At 43.1% G+C, this 27,042-nt stretch overlaps 1 protein-coding gene across 1 annotated transcript in view; it reads left to right on the top strand.

Annotated features, from left to right (window-relative positions):
- SNAP91 (synaptosome associated protein 91) overlaps positions 1 to 27,042 on the top strand; it is a 139,776-nt gene that overhangs the window by 86,653 nt on the left and 26,081 nt on the right. Inside the window, exons 15-22 of the mRNA XM_053287136.1 lie at positions 9,550 to 9,564; positions 9,734 to 9,901; positions 14,537 to 14,644; positions 15,138 to 15,413; positions 15,634 to 15,714; positions 15,876 to 15,947; positions 17,915 to 17,998; positions 20,167 to 20,250. Of these exons, the coding sequence (XP_053143111.1) occupies positions 9,550 to 9,564; positions 9,734 to 9,901; positions 14,537 to 14,644; positions 15,138 to 15,413; positions 15,634 to 15,714; positions 15,876 to 15,947; positions 17,915 to 17,998; positions 20,167 to 20,250 (888 nt within the window). The remainder of the gene's footprint in view (positions 1 to 9,549; positions 9,565 to 9,733; positions 9,902 to 14,536; positions 14,645 to 15,137; positions 15,414 to 15,633; positions 15,715 to 15,875; positions 15,948 to 17,914; positions 17,999 to 20,166; positions 20,251 to 27,042) is intronic.

Here is a 27,042-nt window from a genome sequence, read left to right as displayed (position 1 = left end):
AGTCTAAGGATGTGCACGAAACAATCAGAGTAGCGAATTGCAGCACATCCCCCGCACCTTTAACAGGGAGGAGAGCAGGTCCATACCTGCTCGCCACTACAGGAAGTATGGTGTTGCGCCCCACAGCTATCATTGTGTGCCAGTGGGGCATCTACCAGCTGCCTTTGTGCAGTGCTGGCACACAAAGGAGTCAGACAGAATTCCCCAGCATCACCTTCAGGAATCTCTCCCCAAGAAAGGACCGGAACCTTTCCAGTGCACCACCCCCGATCCCTAATACCTGAGAGGTGGTCCAGAAGGATATTGTAGTTGATGGTATTGATCTCTGCTGAGAGATCCAGCAGAACCAACAGGGATGTACTCCCCCTGTCTAGTTCCTGGAGTAGGTCATCCACCTGGGCGACAAAGGAAGTTTCAGTACATGATGAACTATGTTCTACTCGCTGGTTTGCAAGCTGTGAAACAGTCTCTGCATGCTCCTTTTCCACAGCAGTGAACACCCTTTGCTGTGATGTCTAGTTTGCCTTTTTTCCTTGCTGTGCTTATTAGAACCACTTGTAAGAGAAAAGGAAAGAAAAGCAAATCACTGCTGATACCTATTACCCTTTTTTACCCTGTTGTTTTGTACCAAATGAATTTTCTTGTAAAGAACTCTTCTCATCAGTTAGTCTATGTACATTTTTGAGTGTCTGCTGTTTAGGAAGATAGACAATTGTGAAATATTATCACTTCTGAAACCCGAGATAGGAAGGCATTGCATGCCAGGTGGATATGAAAATGGTAGTTGTGCTCACCTGCACATGTTGTCATGTGCTGCCGCCAGCATTTTAAAAAGAAAAATTGTACCCATCTGCTATCATGGTAGCACAAGTGTCACGTCATAGACATTCCTGGTCAGAGGATGTATCTGTCTCTTCCGTTCTCTCAAGACCTGTTGAAAGGTTGTTCCTGAATAGAATATCAAAGGAAGATTTTGCTCTCTAGCATGGGTATTGCTTGCCTTTCGCCAGAAGTTTGGCCTTATCCAAGTATGGTGCAAAAAAAAATATTCAGTATATCCTCATATGTCTGAATTGCTTAATAGTATATTTAGAGCACTTCCAGACAGCCAGAAGAAAGGTTGTGTTGGTTAAACTCTTATACTACCACCAACCCTCATTCAGCACTGGTAGAAAGGTATTCCATCTTCCTGCAGTGAATTGAGTGGGATGCTGCAGCTTTTTAGGACTAGTTGTAGGTTTGAGTGGGCATTATTAGAATTTAGATGTATCACACTTGTCTGTCGTCTCTTGGTTTCATGAATTTTATTTGAATAAGAAGAAGAAATTGAGGTGCTACACAAAGAATGACTACTCCGAAGAACCTTATAGAATAGTTGGTGTTTGTGGTATGCTTCTTCATTTTGTGTGTTGCACCATACATTCTGATCAAAATAATCATGCAGATTTTTGCAGTATTTCAAGCTGTGCCTGGGGAAAGCCACAAATCACTCCCAGAAATGCAAGCAGCCCTTTGGTGTCATAGGTTCATACTAAATAGTACTGAACCCAAGACATTTCAGTAACTATTATTCCAGTATCCAGTATCAAAAGGAATGCTTCTTGCTTTTTCAACATCAGTATATGTGCATATGCAGTTGGGTAGCCCTTTAAAAAGTTCAATCTCCCTTAAGATGTGAACTTGTCCAAACCAGAAGTTTCTTTGAATCTGATAAATAAATTTTACTTTTTAAATTCTAATGCACTAAAGTCCATTACATGTAGTGACTGGTTTTGAGGAAGGTGATCTGTACTGAGATACATAGGGAGGAGCCCATGGATGCTTAATGTTATGCCATAGATAGCATAACATGTAATTTGGCCCTAGAAAAAGTAGCTGCATTAGAAATCAAGGAAAATGTAGGAAGAGACTCCCCCACCCATGCCCTCCTCCATGTAATGTACGGGGTAATGTGTGGGGTAGGTTGTTTGGTATCAAGCTGTTGATGTGGGCTTAGGGGAAATTGATGTGTTAGTAAGAGAGAAGTAGCTGCCATGGCTACAGAGAAATAATCGTCATGTAGGGCAAATGTGTGAGATCTGCTTTTCATGTGTTTGTAAACTGGTAATATGATTACTGTAAAAGTATGATGTAAAAATCTCAAGGCTGTCACTTTAATATAGTAGTCTCATTTTACAATTATACGTTCCAGTGCTGTAATTATTTGAAGTTAATCTAAAATGAAGCTATAGATGAACGTGTTCTATTAATACTTGCTTAATCTGTGGACTGGGACCAAACTAGATGTGACCATTAGCATGATATTTGGCTGTGTGGATATGTAGCCCAAAGTTTGGACTGAGAAGGAAATTTTAACCCTTTGCCCTTACTACAGTCCTAATCCAGATCAGAATCTCTTGCAGCTGCTGTTCAAACACAGCCAAGCAATTTTCTGTACCTCATGTATAGTTTGGCGTTTAGTGGATCATTGTATTTATATTGCATGCTCTCTCATCTTGTTTATACAGTAGAGATCCATCGTTCATTTTCTATCTAAAATTATTGACTAATGGCAAATTTCAGGCAATCTTCAGTTTACTCAAAGTAAAATTCTCAAGTAGATTGAACCTAAAAGCAGAAATTAAAAATTCTGTTTGCTTCAACAATATTGTTAGTGGAGATCCTGTATGAACTGATGTTTCTATAGAACTGACATAACTCTGCTCTCATAGTTGTCAACTTGGTCTATACAAACTGGAGTCCTATCTGGTTTGCATATTTAAACCCATAACGTATGGATGCGTAACTAGTAGTAGTTGAGCCATTTCAGATATCTATTTGGGTGATAAAGGGAGAGGTGGGTTTTTGTTAGAGAAGGGTAAAGATTAAAGCAATTTTGTATCAATTGGTAGTCTTTACACTTGTTGCACTTGAATTACTCGGAACTGCATGATATTCATTCAGTAAGGTTAGCTTCCAATTTGTCTTGGTAACTATGCTAGTGCTCTTTGAATGCATTGTGGTAGGGTGAAGTGTTAAATCTCCCCTTCCAGAATTGGTGAAAAAGAAACATTGGTCTTACCTGTGAAAGGGTTCTTTTTCACCGTAATCAGAGCCCGTCCTTTACCATAGGGTTGTGTACCCATCATGCCTTGGGAACAGACCAGAGGTTACTACAGCAAAACTTGGGTTAGCAGTAGGTGGAGCCCCAAAGCCCCATTTCCAGACTGTCACACGGAAGTTGTCATGGAAAGTAGAGAAAGCTATAGGAGAGAAAAATTGTTATGGGAGAGAAAAGCACAGTTGTAGCAAGGAACGAAGATAACTGGGAGGCCTGGAAGCCAGAAACGCCGTGCTTGTTGGTTCAATCTCCCTGAAACAGAGCTACCAAGTATAATCCAGAATCAGAGGGGAACTCTAGGTGGTGTGAGAGAGAAAATTGAAGGGAGTGTAATATCGCAGGTGGGTCAAATGGACTCCAATTACAGCAAAAAAAGAACCCTTCACAGGTAAGACCAATGTTTCTTTTCCGCCATTAATCAGAGCCCATCTTTTACCATAGGGACATACTAAAGCCTACCACCCATAGATCAGGGAAGAAAGCGGATATTATACCGCCTGTTGTAGGATCATCGGAATTCCATACTGGGAAGAGATACTACTCATGACTAAGGAACATAACGGGGAGAACCAAGACAAAAAAATTGTAATACCATGATTGGGAGCAATAGAAGCATATTTTGTATCAATTCAGGTGTGACAGAGAATGTTTGAGAGATATTAGACTATTCCAGAATAGGATAAGGATTACGAAGTCTCAAGTTACCTCTCAGAAGGTAGACACCCTTCTGATGAGGGGAGAGGCGATGCAAAAGTGTATTGTAAGCGAACGGGTAGAAAATGTGTGTCTGTTCCCATTAGGACGCATTATCCGGGCCAGCATATGAGAATGACTGAGGGCTGTGGAAAAGCAGAGTTGCGTACAAATACAGTCAGTGTTATATGACAAGTGGAAATGGTTTGATCGTGGCTGCAACTCTAGGGGAGAATAGATATCTAGAATTGGACCCTATAAATACAGAGCAAGTCTAACCACAGGGTGCCATTACATGTGACTACTTGGTACTAGCAACTAGCATATTTGAATATATGCCTGAGCTTGAGAAGGGGATATATTAAAGACTTCAGGGGTACAGCCATGAATATATATGCTGCATACAGATGTGACTGTTGCCTTAGTGCTGAAGCTGTGAGGACTACCTTTTGTAAGAGAGAGGAGAAGAAGTCACAGCTTCCCATACAGTTTAGTCAGTCAGTCAGTCCTTTATTACGGTCTTGGACCAGTGCCCATACAGTTTATTCACAGTGATGTTTGTGGACCATTGGCAGAAAACAGAGGTTTTAGTCGCCACCTAGTCACAGAAATAGATGATTATACAAGATTTGCTTAATATGTTTATACTCTGCGATAGAATAATCCAATGTTTCCAAAGTTACAGTAGTCTATCCCGGGGATCGCACCTGAGTCCACGCCCCCATACACACTCGATAGAATGGTGTGGCATAGAGGAGAAATCACTCTTACTAGAAATGGCCAGATGCATGTTGCAAGGTGCAGGTGTGGCAAGTAAGTTTGGGGAGAAGCAGTAATGACTACTAGCTATTAACAAAACCGATTGCTAATCAAAGCAGGGGGAAAGACACCATCTGGACTGATGTTTTGAGAGAAGCCTAGCATACAGCATGCCATAGGGTTTGGATGTGAAGTACATGTATATGTATCACAAGGAATAAGAAACAAGTTGGATTGTAAAAGAAAGGAATACACTGTGGTTATGTACTGGGGAAATAAGGGTACAGAAATCCTACATTGATGAAACTGGTATTACTGAAAATGTGCACGGTTGTTTACTTTGGAGAGAGATGAGAGCCAACCAAGGGGAAGTACCAGAAGTTGGGCCATGGATCCAGATGGGTGAGGGAGCAGGTGAGAGGATTCTCATACACCTCATGGTAGCTGGGGAAAACCAAGGCAGAACCAAAACTGGATTGTGAAAGTGTAGCACAGTCTGAATGAGAAGTGAGGTGTTCACAGAAGTCCAGCAAGGAAGACTCCACCCGGAGGACTTTCACCGATGACCGAAGTGAAGAGTTACAAGAAATTTGCACGTGGCAAGATATTGAACAGATGTTGACCCCCAACGCTGAGAATGGGGGAAGCTGTAGAAGAAGAAATTGAATCCCTGCTCAAGAAAACAAAACATGGATACTTGTGGAACTAGCTACCAGAAGAAAGACTGTAGGATGCAAGTGCACCTTCAACATCAAACCAGATGTAGGACAGATTTATATGCAGCAACCACCAGGCTTTGAAGGGCCTGGACAGGAGAGGCTTGAGTGTAAGCTTCAAAAGAGTGTCTATGGCTAGAGCAAGCTGCTAGCACATGGAATGAAAAGTTAACCCCAACAGCTGCTCAAGGAGGGGTTCACACAAGGGCAAGCTGACTCTGGCCTATATGAAAGATTCAGAGACAATAAATGGACCTACATCCTGATTTATGTTGCCAGAAGCAGAAATCCAAGGAGTTTCAAGAACGTCTGGGGTTGCCAGATGCGAAGGAAGTCGGTACACCAAGGAATACAAATTTCCCGAAGAAAGATGGAGATAGTGAACGTTTGCCAATCAACCGCCAGTGTAGAAGGGCAGTTGGCAAACTTTGTTATATATAACTTCAGGAACTTTGAAGAGGAGAGCTGGTCTTGTGGTAGCAAGCATGACTTGTCCCCATAGCTAAGCAGGGTCTGCCCTGGTTGCATATGAATGGGAGACTTGATGTGTGAGCACTGTAAGTTATTCCCCTCAGGGGATGAGGCCACTCTGGGAAGAGCAGAAGGTTTCAAGTTCCCTCCCTGGCTTCTCCAAGATAGGGCTGAGAGAGATTCCTGCCTGCAACCTTGGATAAGCCGCTGCCAGTCTGTGAAGACAATATTGAGCTAGATAGACCAATGGTCTAACTCAGTATATGGCAGTTTCCTATGTTCCTAACAAGGCCAAAAATTGCTGCAGTGGTGGGCCTCCTAAGGGAAAAAAAGGTAAGTGTACCAACCAAAGACTGGAGCTGCATTAAAGTGGTTGGGGAGATATCTGAATGGTACTGCACCTACGCATTGGATATTCGAGTAAGCCGCAACCCCAGTCTAGTGGGATACATGGACACAGATTGGGCTGAAGACAATGCTGAACATAGGACTTCCAGTGGACACTTGCGTATCAGTGGAGACTGAGCCTTAAGTTGGACTAGCCGGCAGTTGGCACTTATTGTGCTCTCAACCATCAAAGCAGAGTACATATCAGCCAGCAAAGCATGCCAGGAAGCTGTATGGTTACACAAGGAATTGATGGTCATTGGAATTGAAGAACCCAGCCTACTGGAATGTTTGAAGAAAACCAAGTTGCATGCAATTCTTACTTATAGAGAAAGGAAGTCTCGAACAAAGCACTTTGATGGAAAACACCAGTATGTTCAGATTGCACCAGAGCAAGGAGTAGTCAAGTAGAGGTACTGCTGCACTGAAGGGATGGTGGCAGATGGATTGACAAAAATACATCATGCTATTGGTTGCAGATGCTTCATAAGAGGACGTGAAGGATGATTAAAGGAGGAGTTAGGGATAATTCCCAGGTGACCTTGACCTTGCACCGGTAACCCCAGTGGTGGAGCATGACCGCCGGCAGCCCCGCTCACCCCGCCCCATGCGTCTGACATCAGACACTGGGCTAGCCATGGTGTGGTCTGTCTCTTGAACGGAGCTGCAAGGCTCCATTCGGCAGCAGATGAAGTCCAGCTCCTGAAGGGGCTGCACAGCCCCTTTGGGAGCTAAACGAAGGCTGGCGCTGCATTTGTACCGCTAGCCTTAGTTTAGCTCCCAAAGGGGCTGCGTGGCCGCTTCAGGAGCTACTTAGTCTGTTGCTGCATTTGCAGCACAGCCAGGCGCGGCTCTTAGGGCAGGGAAGAGCTGCGCATGAATGCAGCGGCCATTTAACTACCGAACGGGGGCCACATGGCCCCTGCTCGGGAGCTAAACCAGCACCCCCGCATCTGATGTCAGATGCGGGGGGCGTGTCAGGGCCGCGAGGCACAGCCCCTGATTGGGCACAGCCTGCGTTCTTTGAACCCATTCACCCAATGGTAGTTCCTCCCCTGGGTCACCCCCAGTGACTACTAGGGCATTGGGATTAGGAGAGATAGTGTGTTTTCTTCTTTCTTATTTATCTCTGCTGCTTTGACTGTTCCATTGATAGAGTGTACTCAGGAGCTTCCGGGGGGGGGGGGTGACTTCTTTCATCCTCTACCCAGAAACCCTCTAGCTTTTTCCTCTGAGCACCATTCTGCCATTGATCTTTTTGACCATAATGTAGCCAGGAAGTAGATAAAGGTCTTTTCCCACCATCAATTACTTCTGACCAAAGTAGATTATCTTAATCTCCATTCTCAACAGTTGTAAGCTGTGTTGCCTGAGACACTGAAAACTTCTGCTGTAATGGGAGCGAGGTGGGCTTCTGAAATAAGCAGGAATAGAAGAAACAACCCCCAACCAGGTTATGGGTCCTTTTAGCTAGTATGGAGAATATTACTCCATACTCAGTGATATTATGATAGTATGGAGAATATCACTCCATACTCAGCACTCACGTGAAGTCACCCATTCAAATGCAGAACACGGCAGACTCTGCTTAACTTTTTTTACGATTTCGACTATAATCTCCCTGTGTCCAGCCCCTGGTTGTTAGATGGGGCTTCTAGGTTGGATATCGCACAATTTGTTCTCATGGCTCCAGCCAAGTGAACCTTAAGTTTGTCGCTTGGAAGCAGAAAGAGAAGTCGGTGGTGGGAGATCTCTACCTGGGAGATCTCTCTACTGAATCGATAGTGATCAAATGGCACGTTAGGTTGGATAGGAAGAGGGATGTCCTGCTGGGCTCGAGTGGGGGGGGGTGTTGTGAAGGGAAGTCTCTTGAGAGGGCATTCCTCTGTGGAGGAGGAAGAGAAAGGTTTCAAGTGCCTTTAAAGTGCATGGGAGGATCTTGGAGAAAAAATGGCCCCGTTCAGGCAAGCCCTCTATACGAGACTGGAGAAGTGTGGGAGGGCAGGGGGCGGAAGATACTCTAGGACCTTTTGGGCATTTCTCTTCTGAGAGAAGTGGGGGTGCCAAGGGGAGGGAAAGGCAAAAAGTGTATAGCATGCCTCCGCAATAAACGTCCCCAAGCCCTTTAGATGTGTCATTCAAGAGAGGATGATCACCCATGGAGTTGACCCCAGCTCTGCATTACTCACAGTTCTCAGAAGGAACAAAGGATCCTGCCAGTGGAGGAAGAAGAGGGTAGATTATTTGGCTGTCGTCCTTGCGTCGGAGAGCTTGGCGTTGCTGGCTGGGCTGCATTTGGAAATGGTGGAACCAGTTCCCCTCCCCCAAAGAGTTCCAGACTTCAAGGTTGCAGTCAAGGAAATTGTGCCTGTCCAAGCCGCCTCTGTTTTTGACCCATCATGAGAGGATGGTATGCAGCGTGCCTGATGCTGAAGGCAGACTACCTTTGTTTTTCTTCTTCTTTGGTTTAGCTCAGCGGGTGGGGCTGTGTTGAGCAGGCCTGGTTTAGCTGGAAGGTAGTGCCGAGTCTTGGATCAAGTGTTTATTCTCTCTCCTTGCCTTTTGCCAGCTGAATTGCGGGCTCAGCAGCAGCCACAGTAGCAGCGGAGCCGGAAAGGAAAGCACCTTCATTAACTGGGAAAGCGTGGTGGCTCCGCATTTTTTCGGTAGAGCTTGAGTTTGAGCTGTAAGTGGGGCTTCTGAAAAAGGGGACCCCCTCTGATAATGAGCCCATGAGGGCTTCTGTATGTAGGATCCATGAAAACTAAAGGGGGCGCCCAAATAAAATTAAGGAACTAATGCAAATAGAATATCCAAAGTTCGAATTAGGAACGAAAAGAGTGTTTGGAAATCGATAAAAGTGAAGTAAACAGGCCTGAAATGGGCATTCAGTTTGAAGAGCACTCTCTGCGTGCTCTTCTCTGAAGTAAGACAGGAAAGGAACTGGGGCTTTGGGGCTCCACCTACTGCTAACCAAAAGTTCTGCTGTGATAACTTCCTGTCTGTTCCTGAGGCATATTGGGTACACAACCCTATGGTAAAGGATGGGCTCCGATTAATGGCAGGAAAATTAATTAAAATAATGTCACATGAAATGCTAGCTTCATAAATATACGATATCTCTCTTGTACTCACCCACCATTCTTTAACTAGGGTTAAATAAAGCTGTTATAGAAATTGGTTCAGAAAAGCTCTAGGCACTTAAGAAATCTTTGTTTTTAGGAGCTTTGGAAAAGGAAAGCAGACTACATCATGTAAACCTCTATGCAAGGTACCTGTGGCATATCTGGAATTAGAGCAGCATCCTGTTGGTTGAAACTAGCTCACGTTGACAGAGAATGACTTCTGGATAGCATGCATGTGGCAGTTCTGTTAACTTTCTTGTTTCTTTACATTGCTATCTTCTAATGGACAATGTTGCAGACCTCTTGGGCGAGGGTGAGTAATACTTGATTTCTAAACCAGTTCCTCCAATTGAGAATTGTTAATATAACACTAGCTTAGTCTCTCTCTCTTTCTGCTCTTTTGCAATTTAGTGTTAGTTGGGTTTTTTCTCTTCTCTTCTGCTCACTTTTTCAATTTGATCTTCGTATATGGACACATATAGACAGTTTGGCTGCGCTTTCCAGCGTTACCTCTGAGCCACAGATCTCAGACCCATTTGCAACAGAAGCCACCCCAGCTGCTCCTGCTGCAACTACTGAAATAGCAACTGCTTCTGCTACAACTACAACTGTTACTGCTTCTACTGCTGCTGAAGTGGATCTTTTTGGAGGTTAGTTTGGCCACTTAGCTTCTCTCTCTAGTTCCTCAACTCAAAAACGAGGGGAGAAAATATTGTTAAAACCCACCAGCTCTCTTAATCTCACTGCAGAGTTGACTAAATGTAATGCTTATATCTAGAACCTTTAGTAAAGGCCAATTTGTATGTTAAGCTTTCAGGGGACAGGGTTTCTCCTGAAGTATTGTTTGCAACATACATGCTAATTTTTGGTTGGTTTCCACTGAAGGATTCTAAATCTGTTTTGGAGCACAAATGATGGCTGAGAGGTTCACATGCATTAAAGCATTGAACACTTCATGGGATAAAGATGGGTCACAGAAGCAATAAGATTTTTGAATTATGAAGTGTTAAGAACCAATTTGCCATAGGGCAAGTCTACCAGGAAGTATAATTGAGTTAATGAAAATGTGTACCTTATTGTACAGTGGCTTACGAGTTATAACTCTCCAGTGAGACATAGTGTAATTTCATTTAGGTAATGTAGCTTGTTTGGTAAGGCACAGCAGCCTACCAAATGGAGGATAAGAATATTAACACTTGTAGATCAGTGTAGTTGGCACATATTCTTTTGAAACGGGAGTCCACCCCAACTGTTGTAACTGCAAGGCATTCATAGATAATGGAGCTGAATAATCAATAATTACAGTGCATCCCATATTTGAAACATCCTGTATTCTTTGTCTCTGACCAGGACTGTGGGCTTAGATGGTTTATTTTGCCTTAGTTCATAGCTCTGTTAACCTCAAGTCAGAATTAATCGTGTGTGTGACTTTCAGTTGGAAGGTAAAGATATTACCATTGAAACTTTCCAATTTTTTCCATGTGTGTGTGTGTACAGTTAACTCTTTCTTGCTGTTCTGCATAGACAATGGGAGGCACTTGTAGTTGTGAAATATCCTGTTTTTAAATCTTGAAGAATAAGATTGTTGAATTGTAGCAAGGTATGTTTTGGGAATAGTGAAGCGAAGGAAACTGTTATGTTGAGATTTTATAGTGTAATGCTTTGAAGAGTTTGAAGAATATTATACTGTGGAAGATGAGCCTGAAATGCTGTACGTTACTGCATTTGACTCCTGCAGAAGATTGTAGGCAGCTTCTCCAGTGGATTTGAAACAGAAGCTTTAAAACTTCAGGATGTGTGTACACAACAGACTTGAACTGATTTTACTGTCTCTGTATCCCTTTGAAAACTCATAGTTAATACATAATAATAATTATTATTATTTAAAACAACAACAATAAACAACTTTATTTGTTAGCCGCCCCATAACAAGTTGTGGTGGCAAAGTACTGTTGATGCTTTTAAGAATCACTGACAGACTTCTCACTTGTTCACCAAACTACAGTCCCCAGGGTTCTTTGGGGGCAGACATGATAGTTACATTAGTTAAACAAAAGCCAAAAGCTATTATGTTTGTGTTGTAAATCGTGCTTCCTCTAAAATATGATCCTAGGATCTGAAGCAGTCTGGCTTGTGCCACCTTGATTAAAAGTTTTAAACAGAGGCTGATGCCTATCTGTTCAGGAATGCTTTGGCAGATTCCTATACAAAACAGGCAGCTGAGACCTCCAAGGTATTGTCCAACTCTTAAAATCTATTACTTCAGCTGCAGCTGACACCACCAGTCCTGCAGTGCCAGTGATTATCCCCTACTTCTGACAGGACCTTGTAAGTTCCAGACACAAGTCCTTCCACTGCAAGGAAGGTTGAGTTGGGGGGCAACTCTACGTTGCAGCACCCAAAATGCTTGTGGAATTTTGCCCAATTTTCTAAGCTAGATTCCGCAGTGTAGCAGCTGACCTACTGTGAAAGAGTACATTAGCCTAGTAGTGTTGTATTTGCACAAATGCAAAATTCATGCAAATTGCATTACACAAGAATAAGCCCCGTATTTCCAGTGGGTGTACTCTTGTGTAGTGTTTGTGCAAATGCAAAATTACTAGGCTGATATACTCTTGCACTGTATGTCAGCCAGTATCTTTTACTAAAAGTACGGTTTTTGGGACCACCAATTTCCAAAAAGTAAGTGTTGAGCCATTGAAACGTAGCTCATTAGAGTTAGGATAGTTCAGGTAAGCAAAGCTATAAAATTCTATCTTTTAAGCTTCCTGTCTAATTCATCATATCTGAACTTGTTTGATAATTCAGAAAAGTTCTCAAATCGTTATTGGACAACTGCCATACAGTTTTCTGAACGTGTGTCTAAAACAAAGCTTCACTTAAGAGAATATACAACTTCAGCACAATGATAACTTGGGCAGAACTTGCCATTTCCTGTTGCTCTTCCCTTGTTCTTTTGCTTCTCAGTAGATCTAAAACCAGCTTCAGCTTGTTCTGTTGTGGTTCAGATGCATGTCAATGTGAGCTTTTTAGAATAGCTGGCATCATAGCATAAGTTAACAGCATGTAAAGCTTTGTGTGTTAGAGAAATAGTGACTTATCATCTTGTATTTTTCCCTGTAAGGGCTGCATGGCTTCCAGAAATAGGGTAGTCAGGTTTCCATCTGAAGAACCGCCCTGCCTTCCAACAACTCCACAGCTATGGCTAGTTTTGTTCCACTTCACTTGTCTCTTTGCCCACCCTCCCTTCAGACTGTTGGAGCTAACAGGGCTATGGTATTGCCAAACCTCAGGCTATACTGTATTTCTGATGTTTGGCAACATCAGAAATGCAGAAACTGCAAGGTTACTCCCCATGCCAGTGGTCTCGGTTCCTGGAGAGAGGCAGCAATAGCAAGGGCAGCAGCCATGTAATAGGCCGTTTCCAACTGTTCTCTAGGTTTCAGATGTTTCCAAGCTGAAGCAACAAGATAGTGGTTCAGTGAGAAATATTCCTAAGAGTGAAGTACAATATATTGACCACTGCTGTGAAAAGCTCAGTAGCTCATCTGCTGTTTCTGCTTCCAAATTTTCATTGTATGTGTTGAAAAATTAATGTTAAATGCATGGGGATTTTCTTCCAGAAGTCAATGGGGAAAGAAATCTAAAATCAGTGGTGAATTCCAAGGTCAATCTGATATAGATCTGTAAATATGGTTGAGTTTGTGTTCTTGGCATTTTTGCCAAGCTCCATCTAAATTTGCTCAAACTACATAGTTGCCAAACCAATCACATCATGTAAATTGATCCTCAGTTTGGACCAAGACTTTAAACTGAAAAACATGTCAAATAAGTCCTTTGCTCTGTCATTCAGCCTATGACAGCAGAAGTAGGGATGCTTAGAAAGGCTGCCTGAGCAATGCTGCTTCACACCACACTGCTGCACCACATGGGGGAATTATCCGTTGGGGAGGGATCATTCCTACTGATATGGATGCTCTAAAGAATTGCTCTGTGTGCTCTCTCTATAGAGGTGCCTAGACCTATATACAGATGCATTGCCTAGAGCATCTTCCATATCTGTCCCACTAGTCTATGACCAAAATACATTGCTGACATCCTGACTAATGAAACACCCACACTTCTAGGGGGTGGGGGTACAACAGGAGCCCTTACACAACTCCCCCGCCCCACTGTGTGAGCACAGTTTTGCAGGAGCCTTTAGACTCTAGAACACACCCTGTCTGCACAACTCTGCTCATGCAGTGGGGCAGCATGAGGGCTTCTGCTGTGCCCTTAGAAGAGTGAGCATTTTGATGTCAGTCACTCAATTCTATCCAGTTTCTCTTGCTCTGCTGCCACCTACCTTGGTGCTCATGATTCCACCCCATCATCTTGAGAAACTAGAGAATCAGCAATATTTCTAAAACAAAACTGAACACAAACTATAAAATGCCATAGAAACACTGTACCTCACATTGATTTAATCCTGCTGTTGCAAGTCAGTTTTGCATTAGTAATTTTTCATAATTTTAGAAAGGAGTTTCTTAAGAGGTGCCTTGTGTGTCTTGGTTGTAGTTGTGTTCCAAAAATTTTAGGAACTGCCCAAAGTATAAAGAGTTTCTATGTATAAAAGTCGGACTGAATAGAAACGTGTAATGTCCTTGTTGCAACTGGTTTATCCTCATAACTTCGTAGAGTTCTTTAGTTTGGCTTTTCCTTTTCTCTTATTTGAAAGTTACATGAGCATGCTGTTCAAAGCCCTTATACAACTAGTATCTTGTCGTCATTTACTACTCTGTATATCTTGCCTTGAACCTCAGGCTCTCTATGTAAATCATAAGGAGCATTGGTTGGTTAAAGAAATGCCATTTTCTGCCGCCGCGCCTGCATGATGAAGTGGGGGGCAGAGTTGTGTCCCCATCACCTGAAGCAGGCACGGGGGCTGCCATCTTGGTTCCCCCTCCACGTGGCCGCAACTGGCCAATCAAGGGAGGGAGGCAGGCCGATCGAGCCAGACCGCCTCCATTCAGAGCAGTTGCCCTGCAGCCTGGCATTTACTATTCTGTATACCTTGCCTGAAACCTCAGGCTCTCTATGTAAATCATAAGGCGCATTGGTTGGTTAAATAAACTTTTGTTTATGACTTCAATTTAAAATTTGTTTGTGTCTGCAAAAAAGCAGATCCAAAATACTCCCTTTCAATTTGTATAAGGGAAATTTGTATGCCATTTAACCTGGTTCTTTTACTATATTTTCTTCTTTTTTTAATCCTTCTTAATTTCTGTTCTAAAACTGCACTCAAGATGCCTTTGCAGCTTCTCCTGGTGAAGCCCCTGCAGCACCTGAAGGGGCGGCAGCACCAGCTACCCCAACCCCTGTAGCAGCAGCTCTTGATGCATGCTCAGGAAATGGTGGGTTCCATCTCGTTAGCTAGTCTGTCATTTTTGTGTGTGTATTTTACTATTAAAATAAACTTCATGGCAGTCTGTTTGTCTGTCTTAATATCTCCACGTGTTTGGGTGGTATTTCTGTCAAAAAAACCCAGTTTGAAATACCACAGCATGTGTCAAGAAAACTTTGTTTTTGTTTTTAAAATGCAATAGTGGGAAGATTTAACTGCATATTGTGCATTAGTGAGTTTGAGACTGATTTTTCTATAGCTGCTTTCCATCCCTCTGATGGTGTTACTAAAACTTCAAAAGCCCTTTCCTCAACCTAATAAAACATCTTAATTTAAAGGAAAGAGGAGAGTTGTAGCTTATCCATTAGAGAAGCTGAGAATTAGATTAGCTAGCAATCTCTCTTTGTGTGTGTGTGTGGTTTTAATCCACTGTGTGTGTGATTTCTCTCAATTTCCTTTCCTGCTGATCCCATGTATATATTCTGCCCTTTCCTTTTTACAAGACCCCTTTGCCCCATCTGAAGGCAGTGCAGAGGCTGCTCCTGAGCTGGACCTCTTTGCTATGAAGTCAACTGAAACCAGCGTTCCTGTAGTTACCCCTACAACTAGTGCAGCCACTCCAGTTCCCGCAACTACTCCTACTCCAGCTGCTGCCGCGGCCCCTGCAGCCCCTGCTACAACTGCTACCACTACTGCCACTACCACTACTGCCACCACGTCTGCTACTACCACTACTGCCACCACCTCTGCTCCTACTCCTGCTCTAGATATCTTTGGTGGTAATTTTTAACTCTTTTTAAAACATAAATTTAAAAAATGAGTTCTGGTTCCTTGGTGAATTACTACCAGGTATACAGCATATGTAAACCATCTTTTGCATGTATACTGCGTATGACAATTACTCTTGAAAGAAAACAAAATCTACAAAATTGAACTGCAAAAACTGCAGTGTCTTGTTTCCTAGAAATGAGTTAAAGACACCTGTGTTCTTGATCTTAGATTTGTTTGAATCTGCACCTGCTGATGCCCCTGCAGCACCTAAGCCAGATGCTACTCCTAGCATAGACCTGTTCGGTACAGGTAAAGAACAGTATTATCCTTTCCCCTCAACAACCCTAATTCCTTCTGCTTTTGATTGCTTTTCTATTTGACTGGCAGTTTTTAAAAAGTGTAAAACATATTCTCTCTGTCGTAAAATCTTCATTTGCTTTCTACTTTGGTTTTTCTTTGACTTGTGGAAGATGCTTTTTCTTCTCCACCCACTGGAGCTTCTCCTGTGCCTGAGAGTTCGCTCACTGGTGATCTCTTATCTGGTGAGTGCTTCTTACTTGGACATTTTCTCCACATTATTTATCACAACCCATCTACTACATTTTGATTGAAAATTTCCATTACTACTTTTATCAGCTTCAATACTGAGCTGATCTTTTGAATTTCTGTCATGAATAAGTTGAGCCAATTCACACAAGAAGATTGTTTAGATACTGAAGGACTGTATTTATAGGAGATCTCAATGTGGTTGAATCCTTACCCCTTCTTCCCAAGGACTCTGTGTGGCTTTGAGCATGGAGCTATCTCTTAACTTCATCTAAAGAATATGAAATACTGACAGCCACCCTCTGCAAAGTGGGCAAAGGCAAGAGAGGTTTTTTTAAACTTCTGTAAAGCTGAGATCATAAGCACACTAATTAGATGCTAGGTCCCATTAGGACTAGCTTCTGAGTGGACATTCTTCTGATCATGCTACATGAATTTATAGATGGTAAATTCTATATCTACTTTGCAGATATAGATTTTTTTATTATTATTATTTTCAAGGGCTGTATGCAGAATGTTCCCTTTAAACAAAAGCACATTCTGGATCAGTGGGCAGATTACATGGGCCAGACAGTAATACAAAATGTTTCCATGGGCAGATATCTCTTTTTGCTCCCTACCATTACCTATCAATCAATTCCTTTATTACGATCACAGACCTGCACAGCCTACCATTACAGTATGTACATTTGTCCCATATCTGGAAATCTTGTTTGAATTGGCCTGAAATGTAACACTTAATTGTTGTCAGTCAATAATCCTGAATCTATGTTCAAGTTCCACAGATGTTTTATTTTGCTTATGTTGGGAAGTCAGTGTGACTTTATGATGTGAAACTTAGTATTTATTGAGTACCTCTTCCGGAAGTAAGGCAGCACTAAATACATCTTGATTTGGCTATCTTGGTGCAGTGGTATTGCATAAATGAACGGTGTGCTTAAAAACTGGGGAAAGCAAAGATGGGAATGACTCCCCCATTCTCACAACTAGTATCTAGAGCAGGGCTGCACAACCGCAGCCTTCCAGCTGTTGTTGGACTCGCATCATCACTGACGATTGCTCACGATGGCTGGGGGGTTATGGAAGTTGTCTAACTACTGGCATGCTGAAGTTGTTCAGCCCTGATCTAAGGTGATTCTAGCTGGAAGCATAAATCCTTTCTCCATTACCCTTTTTCTGTTTTCCTGTCCTGGGAAACATCTGGAAGCAAGGAGTATATCTGAGTCACAGCTAAGGTCTTGTATTTGGATCATGTGGAGAAACATTTCTTCCTATCTAGCTCTTGAGCAATCTGCAGATGTAATACATCATGACTTGGTTAAACATAATGCTATGAGCTCTTTTTCCCTCCCCACCCCACCTGGAGAAAGAAGGCTGATATATTAATTATGTCAAAACAGATTTGAGCTTATTGGAATTTGAGATAAATGCTATAACTTCAGCAATACCGGCTTGATGCATATTTTAGTTAATGCATCAAGCGATATTAACTGAAATGGAGTAGAAGTGCGAAACAGAGTCTTGTAGCTCCTTAAAGACTTAATCAATGTATATTTTTTAGAACCTACTTCAGCAGATGCCTACCTGCTGCTGGTAGAGAGATAATGTATTGGGGTGTGTGTACATACATGTGCTTGCACATGCAGACACACACACACCCAATTGCAGATGGTGAGGCCAAAAGGCCATTAAATGCATGAGGTACAGCTATGACATGTCTGTGCAAAGCTCAAATATGCAAGAAAAGCAGAAATGCTATCTGTGTTAAGCTGTCTGCTTGCAGTATGCATCTTTTATAGTAGACTGCAGACAACTGAATTTTGGATACTGCAAGAAAAATGTAGAAAAGGTGTGTATACTGCTATTTCAAATGTCAATGTGTCTAGTGTACTCATGGATTCAAGGTAGTTGGCTCTCATCACTCCTGGTTTGCTGATACTAAATATTGTCATGCTTACTGCAGTGGATGCATTTGCAGCACCATCGCCCCTGCCCACTGCCTCCCCAGCTAAAGTGGATTCTTCAGGTGTGATTGACCTGTTTGGTGGTGGGTATTGCTCACTCTTGCCATTAGAGAACTTCCCATTCCATTTCAGTTTCATCTCTCCTTGTTTATAGCCATTAAAATGTCTTCACATTTTTGTTCACACAGTATAGCTGAATATATATATTAACTACTTATTAGAAAGCTTTCTTTCTTTCTTTTTTGCATTCTATCATCTTTCCTCATTATTTTCATCAACATTCCATGCATGAAGTAGCTCTTGCTCGAGTAACTGAACAATTACATTCTTGCACTGCAGGGTATAATTAGAGTGATTTACAGTGATGCTTTTGTGTGGTATACTTGTTTGTCTTACCAGCTGCCTAATGTCTTGACCAGCAGTTGGTAAAGGATAGAAGTAGGAAACTAATAAATGCACATTAAGTGGGGGTGTGACAGTTTGATTTCACTTGAAATCTGATATACAGGGGTAAGCGTCTTGGGCAGCATTTGTCCATCTGTGTAAACTGCATTTACACTGACACTATTACAACATTACAAGAATGTATACTGTTTTTAAACGCTTAAAATTTGGTGATGGCTGCATTGTGGTTAAGCCTGAGTTAACTTGTATTGGTTTCTACAATACTAAAACATTAATTATTGCTTGTAGTAATGCACTGGATTTTAAAAAGATGTTAAAATAACACAAAATAATAGATGAGTACATTCATAAGATTGGGGGCATGCTATCATATGAGAAATATGGGTTGCAATACAACTAAAATATTTCTGGATGTGGGCAGAATTTTAGTATACATTATACAAGCATTTGTTTACAGATAGTTGTAGATTTAAGATTCTGTATTTGGCAGCATGTTTGCTAGAGTAATGTCCATTCAGAATATCAAAGGTGAAACTTTTATGCACTCTTTCCCCTCTAAAACATTGACATACACTAGGGCAAGAATTTTGGTGCTTAGGCAACATTTGATTTTGGTGCCTCCTCCAGCCGAGAAGTGTGAAGCCTCAGCTTTAACTTGAGCCGTGCAGACTGCTCATTTAGGACAGGGGAGATCAAAGCAACGCACGGCTGGCTTTCCTTGCTCACTGTTTCTCACCACCACCACCACACTCTCCCCCTCCCCCCCGCTCCAGGGAGAAGAACAAATGAGCACTCCCAGCAAGTCAGCCATGGAGAGGGGAAAGGAGGCATGTAGCACCCCCATCCCTCTAAGAAATGGTGCTGTAGACAATCGCCTAGGTCTGTCTATTGGAGTGGGCTGGCCCTGGCATACACAGTGTATCTTTAGCCTCTCTGAATAAATGGGTATGGGAGCATCCCTATATATAGCCAGGCCTTCATCTGCAGTCTGTTAGCAAGAGTGATTTGCTTCTTCAGATCCAGAAGTATGATAGGGGCTTTCCCATTCGGTATGGTGCTACTTTTCTGGATCAAGATGCATAGTACCTTTTGAATTACACAAGGGAACTTGAGTTGACCCTTTACCAAGGGGTAACTTAACATGGTGTGTGTAAACCACTTGGTAAGCTGTTTTCCCTGTATTGTCCTGTCAAGTAATAAGACAAATAATTACAATTTTCCTGCTTCCCTGGGTTTTTTAATTGGGTGAAGAAAAGTGTTAAGTTTTTCTCAAAGTTGTGCCCTCGAGCTGGTGTCGACTTCTGCTGACCACAGAGCCCTGTGGTTTTCTTTGTTAGAATACAGGAGGGGTTTACCATTGCCTCCTCCCGTGCAGTGTGAGGTGATGCCTTTCAGCACCTTCCTATATCACTGCTGCCCGATAGAGGAGTTGTCCATAGTCTGGGAAACACACCAGCAGGAATTTGAACTGGCAACCTCTTGCTCACTAGGCAAGTCATTTCTCCGCCACGTCATTAGGTGGCTTAAGTTTTTCTTACCACTTAGGATATTAGATGACCAGCTTACTCAGCAGTTACATACACACTGTGGTACATTGCCACTTTGATAAATGGTTTTGTGTTTTGGGCCCGCCCTTGTGCTTCCTTCTGGAAGGGTCGTATGTGCTCGGACTACTACTGTGCTTAAAGCTGTCCTTTGTTTTGTATAGTTAATCATTCCTTGACAGTTATGATGAATGAAGTTTGTTATAGTTCATCAGTTGAATGTTTCCCTCCCAAATGATGAATGAATATATTCATTGTTAAACCCTTCTGCTTTTATTGCTGCCTCATGGAAAAAACTGTAGACGCTTTTGGAAGTAGTGTTCCTGAACCCCAGCCTGCAACGCAAGCTGCGTCTAGCTCCTCTGCTTCTGCTGATCTATTGGCCGGTAATGAACAATTGTGTGCCGTTTTAAATAGCTGCTTCTTTCATAGTTGCCGCTTCATGTTAAACAATATTTCTGTACTCTGAGCACAGATATTGGGCAGCTGTTAATTAAAGCAGATGGTCCCCCACATCATTTGCTGTACTAGCCGTGTGCAAGCCAATAGCATGCTCCTACTGCTGTTCAGTGATTCAGGGTGCAGAAGATTATCTACTGACGATAATGTACGCTTATATACGCTTATTATATACTTGTGACGCTTCCTCAAAACTGAAATTGCTTCAGCCTTGGTATATTCAATATGTACGAGAAACGAATATATAGAGAAGCTATTCTATGTTAAGAAGAGTGCCTGCATCGTGGTTAGTGTGAGAGACTAGAGACAGGGTGAATGTGACTTCAAACATCCAACCATCATCTTTTAGCCTAGCCTACCTCTCAGGGCTATTGTGAGGATGAAATGATATGAGAACCTTGAACATGTGCTCCTCAGAGTAGGAAAACAATGAAAAGAATAAAATAGAAAAATGCGTGGGATAATTCGAGGAATACTTAAATACATTTTGGGAAATGGAACTGAAGGCTCTGGTAATTATTTTCTCACACCATGGAAGCATTTTCTATACCAAGACATCTCTAGCAAGGAACTGGAATAAGCAAAGTGCATTATGCCAAAGCTGCTTGTAAGATGAGAAATATGTTTGATCAAGCTATTTGGTGTGATCAGCCAGAAGAATCTTTTGTCATGAGTGTTCTCTATCTGGTCCTCTAAGATTTGCTGTGGGAAATAGATTCTCACATCGAATAAAATGTCTATATAGTTGAAAATCAAATTTCTGTTAATTATTTGTCTTTTTTTTTTTGTCCAAAGTAAATTTGATTGGACTTGAGAAACAACAAAACACAGGCAAAGGCTTTGATCTCTGTAGTGATCCACGGTCCCTCACATGGGTTGGGGTGTCTTCTGTGCCTGCACAGTAGTCCCACGGAAGAATCTATCGCTCTGATAGGCGCTCTCTGGCAATCCAAGGCGTGAGGGCAGGTGCCAGTAAAATAGGCAGGAGAGCACCTCCCTCTTCAGTGCCTTCTCCTCCGCCACTTGTGCTGCCTTGTGAAGGGTCTGCTCCTTTCCCCCTCATTCCTGTGGTAAAGTAAAATAAAAAATTTCTCTCTATTATTTTGGCTGGACTCAGACTGCCTTATCAACTACTCTGTTTTTTGTCTGTTTGCCAACGTTTTTTGACTCAGACCAGTTGACTGTTCCTTCAAAACCTTTTTCCCTTTGCGACCTCAGACTGTTTTAAGGACTCTCTCTGCCTGCCCCTCGGTTTTTGACAAGTTTTTCACAGTTTTGGACTCAGATTTGCTCGACTATGAACACGTGTTTTCCTAAAACCTTTAAGCGCTGCAAAGCTTGCAGGGGCACCATGTCATCCTCAGACAGGCATGAGGACTACCTCATTTGCCTGGGTGACAGGCACAACACCAGTGCCTGTAAGGGGTGCCTTTCTTTTAAAAAGAAAACCCACCTGAATAGCAATAGCAATAACACTTACATTTATATACCGCTCTATAGCTGGAAGCTCTCTAAGCGGTTTACAATGATTTAGCATATTGCGCCCCAACATTCTGGGTACTCATTTTACCGACCTCGGGATAGAAGGCTGAGTCAACCTTGAGCCCCTGGTCAGGATCGAACTTGTAACCTTCTGGTTACAGGGCGGCAGTTTTACCACTACGCCACCAGGGGCTCCTAGAGAGTTGAACCTTCCTGTCCTCTTTTGTTCAAGCACCCAGCTCCCAACTCGCTTGTCGTCTGTGCGCTTCAGTCAAAATGATAGTGCAAACATTCCACCCCAGGGGATGAGGAGGGCCGGAAATTAGATTCTGCTGTGAAAAGATTCTATTTTGCCTCTTGCCTCGCACTGAAAATAGCCAATTATATGGCATGTATGTGAAAGTGCTAACAGTCCTTCTGGGGCTCTCTCAAGGATGATGCTGACAACCTTTCTGAACCTTTTTGGGCTGAGTTCATGTCCACTCTTGCAAAGTCAGCAGTCCTGATGCGGCAGCATCTTAGCATGGCTAGACATTTGACCAAAACTGAGTCCAAGGTGTTAGCTGGCACAATTGCCCTATGTTGTTATGCCTGGCTGTGGTCCACTCCACTAGAGCTTAATATGAAGGACAAAATTGAGAACTTGGCCTTGAATGGTGAAGGTCTTTTTTCTAAAGATACTGATGATATAATGGAAAAAGATAAGTCTTGGTATACTACCAAGACATTCGCACCATCGCAACAGTCCTCATTCCGTTATGGCTATAAACCACGTTACCAGCCTAGACCTGCTTAGGACAAAAGCAATTTCAGACATGGCTCTAGACCATATTCCAGATGGCCTTTCCAACAACGTCAATGGAACCAACAAAAGCCTAAGCAGGAGGACCAGCCTGAACAGGCTTTTTAACTTAGAGGTCCTGGAAGTATCAGTTTTCCCCAACCTTGATTCTATCCACCTTGCCCCTTTCCTAGCTTCGTATAACATTCAATGCCTGGGTGTTATGCATAGTGGCCTCTGGCTATGCCATAGAATTCGAAACCCTCCCTGCTTATTCGAGAATAAAATACACCTGACCAACTCTTACCCTACTCCTAGAAGAGCAGAAGCATCTGTCCTTCTCTAGAAGGGGGCCATAGAAACTTTTCCACATGATTCTGTATACTCCGGCTTCTACTCCAGATACTTCTAGTTTCCTAAACATGATGGGGATCTCCTTCCAATACTGGACCTGAGGAAACGGAACAGGTTTGTGAGAACCGGCAAATTCTGCATGATTTCCCTACAGTCTGTCCTGCCTCTCCTATTGGAGGAAGAGTGGTTTATGTCCCTTGACCTCAAGGACGCCTATTTCCGTATCAACCATAAGGCCTTGCCACCACCAATTCTTAGGCTTCTGCCTAGTCTCGAATGCCTACTAGTATAAAGTCCTCCCATTTGGTCTGTGTGCTGCTCCCAGAGTCTTCACCAAATGTATGGCCGCAGTGATTACTCTTTTACGCATGCAGGGTGTATCTATTTTTCCATTTCTCGATGACAGGCTTATCATTGCAAAAGATGAATCCATTCTTTTATACAATCTACAGCTTACTCTCTCTCCTGGCAGATCTTGGGCTCGGTGTCAACCACAAGAAGTCGGTCCTGATCACTCAGCTCTCAATACAGTATATTGGCGCTGTGTTGGCTGAAGACTCAAGGAATGCTTACTTGCCCAGGGAGCCCCTCCCGGCCATCTGTGCTCTAGTCACGACATTCCAAGCCATCCCCAAGGAGAGGGCCTGCTTGATGCAGTGCTTTCTGTGCCTGATGGCTTCCTGTACCACAACAGTGGCCAATGCTCGCCTGAAGATGAGGAGATTTCAATTGTGGTTTCTCTCCATCTTCCACCCGAACCTGGGCTCCCAAACAAAGTGGTTAGTCATAGCTTCGGGTGCCCTCCATTCATTAGACTAGTGGGCTATGTCTGGTTCAGTTTCTCGTGGTGTACCACAACCAGTGTCCCCACAACCACTGTTACTACTGATGCCTCTTTTCAAGGTTGTAGGTTGCATTGTGGTTTTCTACATTCCAGGGTCTTTGGAACTCCCAGCAACATGAGCTCCATATTAACTTCTTGGAGCTCATGGTAGTTTTCTTGGCCTTTAAAGCCTTCCTACATGTCCTTCAAGGCCAGGTGGTCCAGGTCCTCCTTGATAACACCACAACCATTGCTTGTTTAAACCACCAAGGGGGAACGGGTTCTAGATCCCTGAACATCCTGGCCATACAGATTTGGGATTGGTGCCTGTTGCATGACATTCGCTTGGTCTCCTTACACATAAAAAGGGTAGATAACAGCTTGGCTGACTCTCTGAGTAAGGACACTTCTTTCTCCTCTTTGCATGAGTGGGAGTTGAACGAATCGGTGCTCCTCAAAAAAATTGTTGATTCATGGGGTTTACCAAGCATTGATCTTTTTGCTATGGAACACAACATGAAATGTGCTTTATTCTGTTCCAGAGCATGTGTCAGCAGGAACTCCCTATGAGATTCCTTTCAGATTCAATGGACAGACAGGCTGTTTTACCACTCCCCCCTCCCCTGCCTTCCCTTTAATGTCCAGAGTGGTGGGGAAAATCCTTCAGGAAAAGAGCCAGTGCATCCTAGTTTGCCCTTGGAGGGCCAGGCAGCCTTGGTTCCCGGCTCTCCTCGGCCTCTCAAAGGGCTACCACCGTCGTCATCCCTGAGGAAGAACCTTTTGATAAGGGACAGAGGCCTCATCCTACACCATGCCCTTCGCACGCTCTCATTGACAGCGTAGAAGCTGATCTATTAGATGGAATCTTGCTTTTAATGAAAGGAAACGCTCCACTAGATGAGAGTATTCCTGCAAATGGAAGCACTTCCTGACCTATGCGTCCTCCAAAGGCTTCGACCCTTTTCAAGCCTCTATTAGGCAAATCTTGATATACCTAACTTCTCTTGAAGAATCGGGTCTGTCAAATACCTCTTTAAAGGTCCACCTCTCAGCCATATCAGCTTGGCACCCAGCTTGGGATAGCAAGTCAGTATTCACCCATCTAGACTCGAAACACTTCTTGAAAGGTATTAATAATCTGTATCCCCTGGTGAGGAAACCAGTCGAACCATGGAACCTATCACTAGTATTGTCTACCCTCACAGAGGCCCCATTTGAACCTCTCCTTACATCCATGTTGACGTTGTTGTCCTTAGACTGCCTTCCTGTTTGCTATCACCTCTGCATGGAGAGTCAGTGAACTCTCTCCTTTACAAGCCGACTACACCAATACACAAAATTTTATCCAGACAAAGTAGTGCTGCGCCCTGACCCTTCTTTTCACCCAAAGATTATCTCAGACTTTCACATCAATCAGGATATTATCCCTCCTGCTTTCTTTCTTAACCCGCGAGCGTGGTGTAGTGGCTAGAGTGCTGGACTAGGACCGGGGAGACTCGAGTTCAAATCCCCATTCAGCTGTGATACTAGCTGGGTGACTCTGGGCCAGTCACATATCTCTCAGCCTAACCTACTTCACAGGGTTGTCGAGAGGAGAAACTTAAGTATGTAGTACACCACTCTGGGCTCCTTGGAGGAAGAGCGGGATATAAAATGTAAAATAATAATAATAATTAATACTACTACACCATTGGAATGCCCCATGCATGCCTTGGATGTCTGCAGGTGTCTCCTATACTTTATGGATTGCACTAAATCTTTTCGGCATTTCAACAAGTTATTCGTCTCTTACTCTGGCCTCCAAAAGGGCTCCGCCATCTCTAGACAGAGACTTTCGAACTGTATGGTGCAGCTTATCGTTTTCTGCTATAAGAAACAGGGCACTGAGCCCCGAGCAGAGTCGGGACTCACACTACTAGAGCAAAGACTACTTCAGCAGCCCCTATTTCTGGCATCAGCATGACTGACACTTGCAAAGCCACTACCTGGTCTTCGGACTTACCTTTTGTAAAGCATTATACAATGGACCTGTGTTCTGCTGCTGAGGTGAACTTTGGTCAGGCCGTTCTAAAAAAAAAAAAGGTGCTCTAACATTCTAGCACCCACCTCCAATTCCGGAGCTAGTCACTCACCCAGTTGTGAGAGACCATAGATCCCTACAGAGATAAACAGGTTGCTTACCTGTAACAGATGTTCTCTGTGGGGCTCCATGGCCATTCACAACACCCGCCCGACCATCCCCTTTGATAGGCTGTATCCACGTTGTATTGCTCACCTGTATTGTCCTGTAGTTTTTTCCTTTTCTATATGTCATCAAAACCAGTTAGGGAGGCGCTCTCCCCCCTATTTTACTAGCACCTGCCCTCACGCCTTGGATTGCAGGAAAGCACCTATTGGAGCTATAGATTCTTCTGTGGGACTACTGCGCAGGCACAGATTGAAGACCCCACCCACCCCCAGATGTGAGTTACCATGGATCCCCACAGAAATAATCTGTCACAGGTAAGCAACCTGTTTTTGTTTTTTGTTTTTGCTTTGTTTCAAGTGTTGGCGAAAATATAATTTGAAACATAAACCAATCTCATCCTTAAAATATTGTGTTTGGTCCAAACTCAAGGACTAGAAACATAAGAACCTTTAAAAAAAATTCTGACAACAGGACCGTGCACCCTTCACCATACTATTCCTTACATGGAACAGACACACGCCTTAAACAGAATGCAAGCTAGCATGTATAACTTGTATAAGATTTTCAGCTTCTTAGAGGAAGGGTTGGGTTCCCTTTTCCTCTAGTATGGGTCAAAGAAAAAGACTGGAAATTTTTGGCTAGTCTGATATCATCATCATCATCAGTCTGATATGAACTTGTGGTAATTGTAAAGATCATGAAATATGAGCTAGCTGCCCCTGTTCATAAGTTTAATTTGGCTATGAACTAACAGGGTGGTCATAGACAGGCCAATATCCTGCAGCATTTGTGCCCTCCTTCCTCATTTGCAGTGTGAGTACAACAACACTGCCTGCATTTTTCCTTCAAGGGACCTGTAAAGATTACAAAGGGTGAGTGCAGGTGTGACCTTTAACTATAGTTTAGGGGTTGGTTGCATGATGGTGTGCTCCATCCCCCTGGAATTCCCCCGGCCTAGTCTACATAGTCCAGTGTTGTATCAGATCGATGTGAGCCCTATCTAAGTGTGCTCCTAAACTCCCGTTTGAAGTTGTCTGATTCCTATCCTATGTCATGTTTAGTAGTTACATCTTCATGAGATCTGAAGGAGT

The sequence above is a fragment of the Hemicordylus capensis genome, chromosome 1, assembly GCF_027244095.1.
Source record: "Hemicordylus capensis ecotype Gifberg chromosome 1, rHemCap1.1.pri, whole genome shotgun sequence".
Taxonomy (NCBI): domain Eukaryota; kingdom Metazoa; phylum Chordata; class Lepidosauria; order Squamata; family Cordylidae; genus Hemicordylus; species Hemicordylus capensis.
Note: the sequence above shows the minus strand (reverse complement) of the source record. Positions and strands in the feature narration are given on the sequence as shown.